The 12,630-nt window shown below is 39.0% G+C and overlaps 1 protein-coding gene across 1 annotated transcript; it reads right to left on the reverse strand.

Moving 5' to 3' along the window:
- Positions 1 to 1,727: 1,727 nt before the first annotated feature.
- Positions 1,728 to 11,383, reverse strand: rabac1 (Rab acceptor 1 (prenylated)). Its single transcript, XM_033980477.2, has 6 exons — positions 11,329 to 11,383; positions 9,740 to 9,872; positions 7,529 to 7,741; positions 6,270 to 6,367; positions 5,114 to 5,215; positions 1,728 to 3,935 (listed from the first exon to the last, which is right to left on the reverse strand). Exons 2-6 carry the CDS (start codon positions 9,859 to 9,861, stop codon positions 3,847 to 3,849), a joined length of 624 nt encoding a protein of 207 aa, XP_033836368.1. The 5' UTR covers positions 9,862 to 9,872; positions 11,329 to 11,383; the 3' UTR covers positions 1,728 to 3,846.
- Positions 11,384 to 12,630: the final 1,247 nt, after the last annotated feature.

Genomic DNA, 12,630 nt, shown 5'->3' on the forward strand with positions numbered 1-12,630 from the left:
TATAGTTTTTCCACTACATTTTTGAACTGGAAAAGTATTTTTTATTATAGTTTGAGACCTGCTGAAAAGGCTGAGTTTATTTTTAACATGTTCATAATTTAAGGGGAAAAAAATAGAAATAAAAACAGAAAAAAATATTGATTCAATTGTTTCTGTTGGAAAAAAATAAATAAAAATCAACTAAAATCTTTATCAAAATCAATCATCAGCTGCATTATATCTCAGAATCAGCACAAAATACTTTTACTTTTTATTCTTTAAGTACGTTTTTGAACAGGTACTTTAATACTTTTACTTACTCAGATTTTTCATGTGATACTTTTACTTTTACTATATATATTTTTTTGCCCTGGTATCTGTACTTTTACTTAAGTAACAAACTGGAGTACTTCTTCCTCTTCTGATTTAAACGACAAAAACGCTACAAACAGACGTGGAGTTGTGTTTTGTTTCTGCAGATTTAGGCCGAGTCCTTCTGTCAAAGTGAAAACACTCCGTTCCACCTTGTGATGTCATCATGTGGTGATACAGGAAGTGCTCCACTGTGTTTTTAAACTCCACACACCTTCATTTATAGAATCATTTGGATCATTTCTGCTTCTGGAGTTGCCACTTATCTCGACTGAACTAAAGGTAAAAGGAGCTGTTAATGTGAAAAAAAACTACCACTTGATGACATCACAAGGTGGAACGTCGCGTTTTGAGCTTTGGAGATGTAACAGACTGATAATAAAGTGTGACTCAAACATGTGTGAATGAAACGAAACACAACTCCAGGTCTGTTTGTGAGGAGGAAACAACATTAGAACATGTTTAAGTTTTGCAGAGCGGCTCGTCCCTCGTCGGTGTGTGTGTGTTTGGTGCACACACAGGTCGACACACACACACACACACACACACACCCACACACACACACACACTCCTCGCTCACGGTTCTAATTTCCCTTGTGTCTCTGCAGTGTGCTCTCTGCAGTGCGACCCCCCCCCTCCTCCTCCGCTCTCCCCCCTTCGCCACCCTGCGTATAATAGAATATCGATCGGTGCCTCTGCCGCAGTGTGTCTGTGGACCGGCCAGGGCCCATCCAAGGTCATCGCCATGGCAACGGGAGCACGGGGTCCTCCGGCTGCGCTGTCACAGAGCAGGGGTCGCGGGGGTCACGCAAAGAAGGGGGGGTGACAGGAAGAGAGCCGAGAGGGGGGACGGCGGAGGAGAAGGAGGAGGAGGGAGGTGGGCTCTGCGGAGGGAGAGGGAGGAGCCACGAGGAGCTGACCTGGACTGAGACAGAGTATTTAAACAGGACTAAACCAGGACTAAAACGGGACTAAACCAGGACTAAAGCGGGACTAAACCAGGACTAAAGCAGGACTAAAGCAGGACTAAACCAAGACTAAAGCAGGACTAAAGCAGGACTAAAGCGGGACTAAAGCAGGACTAAACCAAGACTAAAGCAGGACTAAAGCAGGACTAAAGCAGGACTAAAGCAGGACTAAAACAGGACTAAAGCAGGACTAAACCAAGACTAAAGCAGGACTAAAGCAGGACTAAAGCAGGACTAAAGCAGGACTAAAACAGGACTAAAACAGGACTAAAACAGGACTAAACCAGGACTAAACCAGGACTAAACCAGGACTAAAGCGGGACTAAAGCGGGACTAAACCAGGTCTAAAGCAGGTCTAAACCAGGACTAAACCAGGACTAAACCAGGTCTACAATAACACCATGAGCAGAGTTTTTGTGATGAGTTTATTGCACATCAAATTGCATTTCCACAAATTTACAACCCGTCAAAAAACAAAACGAGAACGTGGATTTTCAAGTTTTATAAACTGACCTTCTTGGTGCTTAACCTTTGACCTACTGTGAAGAATCGGCCGGATGTTTGATAAATAAAACCCTTTAGGTACATTTTTATATCACACTTTTAGACGCTCAAAGCTTCATTCTCACGTCAGTAATGAGACGACATCATGACAGTTTTGGCACTCATTTTTGGGGAATCTTATGATCTACAAAAACGAATGAATTAATCCTGTTGATCTGCTTAAAATACGTTTTTATAACTAGAATTGTAGCTTTAAGTCATGTTAAAACATTGTTATCGCATCAAAAACAGACCTGGAGTTGTGTTTTGTTTCATTCACACTTTATTATTAGTCCGTTACATTTCCAAAGCTCAAAATGCGACGTTCCACCTTGTGATGTCATCAAGTGATAGTTTCAGTTTGTTTTAAAATTTGGATTATATTGTTTTCCAAAGACATAACAATAAAACAATGAAAAATCGATCAGCTGTCATTTAAATACAATTTCCATTTTTCCCAGTGCTCTTCATATTTTTCTTTTTGTAAACTTAAAATATGTGTAAATCTATAACATGAATTTCTTCCACAGTGTCCTCCCAGTTGCCGAGCGTAGGGAGATTTCCTTGTGCCATTTGCGTGTAATGGCTTTTTTTTTATGCCGCCAATAATATTTTAATTAAATAATAGTCCTTTTTTTGGGATGTGTGCGTCAGTTTTCACGTTTAACAGCTCCTTTTACCTTTAGTTCAGTAGAAAGTTGCAAATCCAGAGCTGAAATTATCCAAATGATTCTAGAAATGAGTTTAAAAACACAGCGCGGCACTTCCTGTATCACCACATGATGACATCACAAGGTGGGACAGAGTTTTTTTCAGTTTGAGAGAAGAACTAAAGCCTAAATCTGCAGGTGTGTTTGTGCGTTAAACATGTGAGAATGAAACAAAAACACACAACTCCAGGTCTGTTTGATCATATTAATATATTAATTAAAAGCAGATCATTTCAATTTTAAACGTTGGACTGACGATAATTATTTTCAATTGAATTAAAATTAAAATGTAAACAGTTTGAGAGGAAAGGCTGGAGGCTGCAAAGGTTCTTGGCATGAGGTGAGAATTAATACAAGAAAAAGGAAACACAGAAAAAATAAAATAATAAAAGGTTTTGTTCCCTCCCACAGACTGTTTGTATAAATGGACATGGCTAACGTGCTAACCGACGCGTTCCAAACAGGAAGTGATCGTGAGTGCACTTCCTGTCTCACACTCACACACTTAGTCCACGTCTTCAGTCTGTGGCTCCTTCACTCTGGTGTTTTTGTTTGCGGTGTGTACTTAAAAATCACTGACCGTGTATTAATTAACAGCACTGATCAAGTTAAATATATTTTGCAGAAGCATTTACACAAGAGCAGAGCAGAGTTAAACATGTTATAGTTAATAAAAGAAAACATTTTGGCCAGAATATGACAAAAAAAAACATCATTTTGGTACTCAAATAAATTCAAAATAAAATCAGTAACAGGAAAAATAATGTGAAGAATGTCAGAAGGGCTCAACGAATTTGGAAAAAATAACAGATTAATTTTTTTGTTGCTTTTTTTACATTTGAAATTCACGTTTTAACAGTCAAATTCTATTCAAAAAGTGCAGTTTTAAACATCCTGCTGCGTTATCGTTTGGAATTAGACTTAAATATGAACTGCTAATGTTTGTAGAGGTTTGAACTTCAGGGTTTAAATTAAGAAAATATATTTAGCTGGTTTTGCAGAGGACGTTTGGGCACTTATGGAACTGTAATATTTGCGATTTTCCGATTTAGCCCATTTAAATGAGCTGTTTTTGGTCGAGTTGCTATTAACGTTGCGGCTCTGAAGTTGACGTTATGTGAGGACAGATCAGAAGATGCAGGTTACACACAAGAAAAGAAGAAATATGTTGCTGTAGCCGCCTCCCCCGCGTCCGTCCCCTACGGTCTTTTTGATTGCGGTGTGTATTTGAAGCCTGATCACTGACCGTCTCCCACTGAGGCCGGGTCTGCTCTTCACACCGGCTCCATGAGGAGTTCTTCCAGGTCCGAGCCCTCCAACTCTCGGAACGCAGCGTGGGAGCCAATCACAAACAGCGTCGCCCCTGAGAAGATACGCCACACAAGACACGGGAGAGGAGGAGAGGAGGAAAGAGCGAGAGGGAGAGACGGGGAGGAGGGGAGAGCATTTAGAAGAAGATGGTTTCTCCAAAAAGATGGTTCATTTACAATTATATTAAAGGCGTTTTGCTCCGTGCCGAGTTTTACTGTATCGTTTAACACTGTAAGTAGCTCAACTTGTGCCGTGGGATGTCTGGGAATTGCAATAACGACAAGAAGAGGCGTCAGGGCAGAGAAATCGAGAGCCAAAAAAAAGTTTGAAAGCGTCATTCTCAACTTGGATCTTTTTAATCAGACTTGTTGAACTTGTTTAAATCACAATATTCATCTAAAACGGCTTAATAAAACAAACAAATCCGCTGAGTTCTGTGTTGGAAAACTGTGGCGTCCAATAGGAGCTGACGTCGCCGTAAACGTCATGACGATAAAGAGTTGTGTAGCTGTGGCGCCCCCTATGGACAGATGCACGTCGCACTAGAGCAGCACGTTTTTAGAATTTGTACTAAAATGACGACGCAACGCTGCAGAATCTACGAGTATCAACGATTAAGAAAATAAAACTGGAGAAGGAAGTGCGGACGTCACAGTGGGCGTGTCACAGTGGGCGTGTCCCAGTGGGCGGAGAAAACAGGGGCAGATCGACAAAATGGTGTCTTCAAAATAGTGGATTAAAGATTTAACTCAAACATGAATCAGTCCAAACACAACCTCACAAGGTCAGTGAGAAGAAAACAATTATAACATGATTAAAAGATCTGAAAAGTCGATTTAAATGACAAGTCTTCAGTCAGTCATTTCCATAAAAGGATGTGGAACCGAATTTGGGGGAAGAAATGTAACTTTTTGTTGTGTTAAACGGCAGATCCTGAAGTTATAGTTAAAACTGAAAGCTACACGTTTGCGTTTGTGAACAGAAAATAAATAAATGATGTTTGTTTTGTTATATTATATTTGTTTGTTTTATAATTTTAATATCTTTCTTATTCTGTAAAGCCTTTTGAATGAATGACATGAACAAACTAATAAACTCACTATATTCCAGATTAAGTGACTCAATATTTTAACTTTGTACATCTTAAATAACTGCATTATTACCTTGTCGATGATACATTTCTTAACGTTTCTTAATATAAACATTAAAAAATCATGTACACAGACTCACCGAGGACCCAGAAAACTGCAGCTCCAGCACCGGCCAACCAGAAAACAGGGAGCGAGACGGCGCCTGCCAGACTCATCTGATGAGGCAGGGCCAGCTCTTTGCCTAAAAATACATGTTTACATTTATTTATTCTACTTAGAAAGACACAACAGCAGTGATGGATTCAAAATATATATTCAAGTTATATGATGTTATCTCACTGTTCATTTTAAAGGTTCTGTAATGTTCACTCTTTATTATAATCATTATATTCAACTATGTAAACTATGTAATCTGCACTAATGTTGAAATGAAAGTTGCAGGATCCCACGGGAAGAAGGTCACTGTGAAACTGAAACAGAAACATCATGGGAGGATGTTTGTGCGAAGGGGAAGAGTGACCTGGAAATGTAAAAACAGAATATATTTCTCTGTGAATTTCGTCATATGTTTTTACTCTGCTTGCAAAGTGTATGTCCCCCATCCCTTGAGAGTGAGCAGTGCATTTGTAACTAGGGTCCCTAAGTTAATAAAGGGAGGAGAAAAACGGTGGAGCTTCAGAAAAAGGGTGCGAGGTGTAACTGTGATGTTGTAACTGAAGGTTTTTATTCCTCCCCGCTTTTTCTCCTCAATACTGAGACAAAATAATCTCTCTTGTCTTCTCTTCTCTTTTGAACTGTAATATAGGTTAAAAGGGTGAACCTATCAAGCAGAATCTGATAATCTGATGTAAGATGATTCATTAGTTAGTTACTTTATCGTCCCAGAGGGGAAATTTGTCTTCACAGTCATGTTCACACAGGGAAAAACACCATTTACACACAAGACCACACAAACACATCACATACACTGGACAGACACAGGGCAGGTAAATGACATTATAAAAGTGCATCATAATAATCAGAGTTTCGTGGTCTATAGATTGTTCAGGTTAATAACAGCTGTGGGTATGAAACTATTTCTGAAACGTGCTTTATTACGTCTGAGAGTCCTGTATCGTCGACCGAAGGGCAGTAGAGTAAAGTATCGGTGAGGGAGACCAACGATTTTTGTTGCTAGGCGGGTTATTTTTGTGAAAGAATTACGGTTTTTAACTGTGAGCGTGATCAGAAAACACGGTGAACAGTGCAGTAGGACAGGCTGGATGATGCTGGTGCACAGAATAAGCAGTACTGACCCATAATGACGAGCTTCTTCTCCAGAGACCTCAGGTGAATGATGTAAAAGGCTCCAGCGAACACAGCCAGGGCGATGAGCAGCATGGGAGAGCTAATACTGTCGACGGAAGGAAATGATATTACAAGACGTCATTATACATAAATATTATAGGAAACAGAGGGACATAATTGCTCTGAGGTTTGCTGTTGAACATTTGGCATAAAGACTAGGTTTTTTTTTTACTTTTATTAAGAAAATAGTAAGAAAAGTTCAAATCTGTAACTGGACAAACAGCTGTACTTCTGCATGACCAAACTTTTCAACCGTCAAGAACACTCTGAAACATTGGTTGGAAAATAATCAAACATGTTCACACAGGTGGATTATTTTCTTCTTGGGGCGTCTTAAACTCAGAGAACGGTCTGTCGTGGTTCACTTGTTGTCGTGTCTTTGTGCACCTTTGTCTCGTCTGTGAGTTTCTCTAAATGTTCTGTTTCTGACCTGCCTTGTGCTAATTCAGACATATTTACATTGATGCTGTTTGTTGACATTTTGATTAATATGCACTGTCCTAATTAAAATAAATGAAGAAAAAACAAAAAACTGTACATTTCTGAAAATCTACTTTAACAAACCCATATCAAATATTTAATGTGTCTGAGGATGTGAGCGTGAATAAAGGTCTAGTGGTTCAGTCGAATTTGTAATAAACTCACAGATTTGAAGTATTCACTGTATTTGTGACCAGACTATGGTCCTCAGTCGGCCTCAGCTTTGTCTGTGTTTTTATATGTTAAAAGTCTTAATGAGAAAAGTTTGGACACATCTGTTCTAGAGGGAGACACAAAAGCATTTCTCTAAACATCTCATTGATTAGAATCAGTTTATGGGCTGTTTTGTAAGTTTTGTGTTCCTTTTACATTTAAATATGATTTGATATTGTTCACCATCTACTATCTGCACTTACTTTAGTATTTAGGGCCTCGGCATCTGAATTTCTCCACTATGACGTCAATAAATACTGTATATCCTCGACGTAGACTGAATATATAAGTGGACATAGCTAACCTGCTAGCCGCCACGTTCCAAACAAGAAAAGAACATGGCCGTACTTAAGCTTGCTCCTGATTGGCTCTTTGGTTGCTATGATACTCGTGGTTGGAATTCTAAACATGAAACTCAGCTCCAAAATGGCCGCTCTAACTGCTCTAGCCTCGACTTTACAGTTTATGTCCCTCGTGCTTGTGTCAGTAACATATAAAGTGTGTACTTCCTTACATGCAGTACAGGATAAGTCCCAGGAATATGAAGGTGTAGTTGCTGTTGTAGACTTCCACGTTCTTCACCACTCTCTGACACAGCTCTCCGAAGTTTCGAGGTTTGGAAAATTTCCGCTGGTCGACGAAACTGGCCCAGGGTCGAATGGAGACGCGCCGCTTGTCCAGCCACTCTTTAGCCATCCCAGCGGAGAAGCCTTTGGGCATCCACAGCCTGGGACACAGAAGGAAGAGTTTATACAGACGGGAATGTACACGACCTGAACAACACGGAATTATGAAGGTTCACACATAAATGTACTTATCAGGCAGTGGTGGAAGAAGTACTAAGTAAAAGTACAGACAACACAGCAAAAAAAAGATCCACTTAAGTAAAAGTATTTAAGTACACGTTTAAAAATGTACTGAAAGAGTAAAGAGAGTTTGAGATCTAATAAAAGGCTTTTGCCCAGGGAAAAAGGTCCTGGAAAGTTTTGATGTCCTGGAAAAAGTTTTGGGAAAAAAGTCCTGGAAAGACTTTCAAAACTTTCCAGGACTTTTGCAAAACTTTCCAGGACCTTTATTCCAGGACTTTTGCAAAACATTCCAGGACCTTTAAATCCAGGACTTTTGCAAAACTTTCCAGGACCTTTGCAAAACTTTCCAGGACCTTTGCAAAACTTTCCAGGACCTTTGCAAAACTTTCCAGGACCTTTAATTCCAGGACTTTTGCAAAACTTTCCAGGACCTTCTTTTCCAGGACTTTTGCAAAACTTTCCAGGACCTTCTTTTCCAGGACTTTTGCAAAACTTTCCAGGACCTTCTTTTCCAGGACTTTTGCAAAACTTTCCAGGACCTTCTTTTCCAGGACTTTTGCAAAACTTTCCAGGACCTTCTTTTCCAGGACTTTTGCAAAACTTTCCAGGACCTTTAATTCCAGGACTTTTGCTTTTGCCCTGGGAAAAAGGTGCTGCTTTTTTGAACATGAAAATAATACAATTTTCGTTAACCTTGAAATTTAGATCCAATAAATTTAACTTTTCGTGAATGTTCAGGACTTCAAAGCGGGAAGTCTAATAATAATAATGGATTTTTTTCCATCCATTATTTTTCTCCTAAACCATAACAGCTACAGTCATGTGACTTTCTCACATTGTTCCTCATCACAAATCAGGCCCCTGTGAATTTTTTCAGAAGTCGACGACAAATTGATTGTTTTCGATGAGTTTTTGAAAATGAAATTTGAAGAGGGCGCTAGAGAGTCATTTTGCTGGATGGCGCCTTGATTTGCATATCATTGTGTTCAGCTTGCAAATCTGCATAAACGCTGTATTAGCTTTTTCCCAACAAAAAATGTGTGAAAGAGAAATATTTTTTTTGAAATATTCCAAAAATTGCACTTTTGTTGAAAATTCACCCTGACCACACCCAAAGTCAAAATGTAATTGATAATCTTTATCTGGGCTGGGAACGCCGTGGGGTCCCAGTGGAGGAGCTGGAGGACGTGTCTGGGGTGAGGGAAGTCTGGGAGTCCCTGCTTAGACTGCTGCCCCCCCGACCCCCGATAAAAGGAAGAAAATGGATGAATGGATCATCTTTAATCACACATGAGTTTAGTGGGAATTGGCCAAATTTGTAGTGTTTGTGATGAAAACTGTGCGAGGAGATAAACGTGAGGGTGTGCACTTTTATGGCTCCCGGGTTTGATCCAATATGGCCGACTTACTGTACATTTTAGGGCGGGGCCATAATATCATTTTTGTCATGTCCTGACATGTTCTGTTTTTGTTTTTGTTTGTGAGTTTCAGATTTTTACGTTGACTTTTTTCCGGGTTCCCATTCGCCCAATGAAAATTAAAGTTTGAAGGGGGCGCTACCGAGTCATCTTTTCATTATTTTTTCTCTCGTTGAGTTCTAATTTTTGATCCCACTCACTGGCATGTTGAGGCCTGTTTATTACTTGATTTTTGCCATTTTCCGGGCTCAGGCCTAATAAAGCACTGAATGAGACTCCAGACTTTTGACTGGTGGTGTATAAGGCTTATGTAAATTCAAAATTGTACTGTTACTATAAAAGAATACTATAAAGATAATACTAATACTAACAGTACTACTACTACTAATAATAATAATAATGAGTGACGAAGTTCACTCCCTGTTAAGATCTACTTTTGTTGTGTCCAGTTACATAACCTGCCCTTACAGTGTGTGCTAAGTGGACTGTTTAACTTACTTGGACATGATCCCATTTCCACCTGTGCCTGTGGGGAAGGCGTCCTCAGCACTGAACAGGTCTCCTCCTTTACTATCCATGTCCACCTCACAGTTCTCCCCTTTAGGAGCTCCAGAGGACATTTATGCTCGCTCTGAAACAAATCACGAGACAAAATCATAAACAAACGTACAATTACACATGATAAAACAGGCTGTCGTGTTCTTCAGGACTTTGATAAGCTGTGTTCACTAAAGCAAACACAAACATTAAACATTAAGATTGGGACTGAGCCGGAACTAAACTTGGAATATGACTAAATTAGGACTATAACAGGAACCAAGTCAGGACTCAGGGTGCGTTCACACATTGTTTGGTCCTGATAGTAGACCTGGTTTGATCCAATTCTAGTTCTGGTTTAGTCCTGGTCTATTCTTACTAACAATTTTTATGTGATCTATGGGCAAGTGTCTACATAAAGCTCCCAACACCGAGATCAAACCAAAACTAAACCAGAACCAAACCAGAAGTAATAAGATTGTGGCCTTAATGAAAAAATATTCCAAGAAATAGAAAAGATAAGTGTAAAAGAACTTTACAGAAATTGTTTATCGCGAGACCGTGGTTCAGAATCCTTTCAAATGTTGTTCTAGTGTGATGGTTTTAAATGTGCGAAAAAAATAAATAAATAAAGTAAAAATTGACCTAGTAACCATAGAAACCATGATATTTTTATTAATACTATTTTGTGCTCACTAAGATCTTTGTGGCAATTGGACAAAAGTTGACCGAAGAAGTACTGATTTTGTTACTTAAGTAAAAGTAGATACTGGAGCAAAAAAAAAAAAAAAGTAAAAGTATCACATGAAAAAATCTACTGAAGTAAAGTATTTTGCACAGATTGAGATCTAATAAAGCTTCAAATGTAATGATTTGGATAAAGCAGGTCTCACACAATGATAAAAATACTTTTACTTTTCCAGTTCAAAAATGTAGTGAATTAGAAAGTACAGATACTGCTCTCAAATGTACAGAAGTAAAAGTAAAAAGTACACACATTAAAATCTACAAACTAAAGCACAGATACCGGAAATGGATACATAAGTCCATAAACCATAAACCAACACATCTACAGTTTAAATCTTTGAGTTTCAGTTTCTTCTGTAGCATTTATAGCTGTTTTCCATCGATGTTTAATGAAATAAACCCAAACTGTTGCATACAGAGAAGGTTTTAGGACATAAACTTGGAATGGATGGAATATTTGAGCCATGGAAACTTTTCATCACCAGAGGCGGGTTTGGTCTGTACACGTCGACAACAAACCCAAACTACACACTTAAACTGCATAAACTACTCATTTACACCGACATATTTAACAGTTTAAAGATTTCAGTGAGTTAAGGAGCATATTAATGTAAGAAAAACATAAAAATACAATAAAAACACACATTGAAATGGCCAAACCGCGTATAATCTGCTGGTATCTAAGTCGTAACTTTAGATTTAGAAACGCTACGACAGATACACGTTTGTTTGTAACTTAAAGAGTTATAAAATGTTTGTTTAAATAAGTAATATGAGAGTTTAAATCATTATTTTAAACTTACTTGCTGGTGACGTTCGCTTCCGTGTTGTTCTCAGCTGGACCGGAAGTGTTGTGGCAAAGTGTGACGTACTTCCGGTTATTTTAGGTAAACAGCGCCGCCCTTCTGCCATTTCCCCAAACAAACCATAGAGCAGATATAGTGCAGATTTTGAGATCTAATAAAGCTTCAGATGTGGTGATTTTGATAAAGATTTGAGCTGAGTTTTGTTCAGCAGAAACAACTGAATCAATATTTTGTTTTATCTGTTTTTATTTGTTTTTTTCCTCTCAAATTCTGAACGTGTTAAAAATAAACCCTCAGCCTTTTCAGCAGGTCTCACACAATAATAAAAATACTTTTACTTTTCCAGTTCAAAATGCAGTGGAGTAGAAAATACAGATACTGCTCTCAAATGTAGTGAAGTAAAAGGTATTGACTTAAAAATCTAGTTTAGTAAAATACAGATGCCTAAAATTTTACTTAAGTACACTACTTCTACTTAAGTAAAAATTGGTTGTTAATTTCTTCCACTTTTTTTGATCATTTGTTTTGGATTATTGTGTCATGGATTCTGATTGTCTCTGGGGCTGTAGTGTGCAGGGTCCAGTAGGTTAGACGACTGTAACGTCCTGCTCACTGGCCTCTGCAAACGAGCCTTAAGATAGAACAGGACAGGACAGAACAGAACATCCAGAACACTGCTGCTTGGGTCAGGACTAGAACCAGGAAGTACTTCACACATGTGTCCTGTGGCTCAGGTCTGTGGCTCCTGTGGCTCAGAGACTTTAAAGCAGCTCAGTGTGAACAAGTCTCTCCATGGACCAGCACCAAAGAACATCTCCCACATGAGCCACATGAACCATCTCACATGAGGAGGACTAAACCAGGACTAAACCAGGACTAAACCAGGACTAGCCCGGGACTGAATTAAAATTAGGAATTAGTATTTGAGTTTTATGCAGTTAAAACCTGGAACATTCTCCCTGAAGATGTGAGACAGGCCTCTACTTTGACAATATTTAAAACCAGGCTCAAACGGTTCTGTTTAGCTGTGCATATTCTGCACTTTTCTGCTCAAATGTTAATTTTGGGATGATTATTTATGTTTTGATTTGTTGTATTGTGATTTTAATGTCTTTCTTGTTCTGTAAAGCACTTTGAATTACTTTGTGGACCAATTGTGCAATACAAATAAACTTGCCTTGTCTTGCCAGGCTGCAGGGGGCTGGTCTGGGGCTGTAGGGTGCAGGCTGCAGAGGACTGTAATGTGTAATGTGCAATGTGCAGGCTGCAGGGGGCTGGTCTGGGGCTGGTCTTGGGTTG

Source organism: Periophthalmus magnuspinnatus, chromosome 16, assembly GCF_009829125.3.
Source record: "Periophthalmus magnuspinnatus isolate fPerMag1 chromosome 16, fPerMag1.2.pri, whole genome shotgun sequence".
In the NCBI taxonomy this organism is placed as follows: domain Eukaryota; kingdom Metazoa; phylum Chordata; class Actinopteri; order Gobiiformes; family Gobiidae; genus Periophthalmus; species Periophthalmus magnuspinnatus.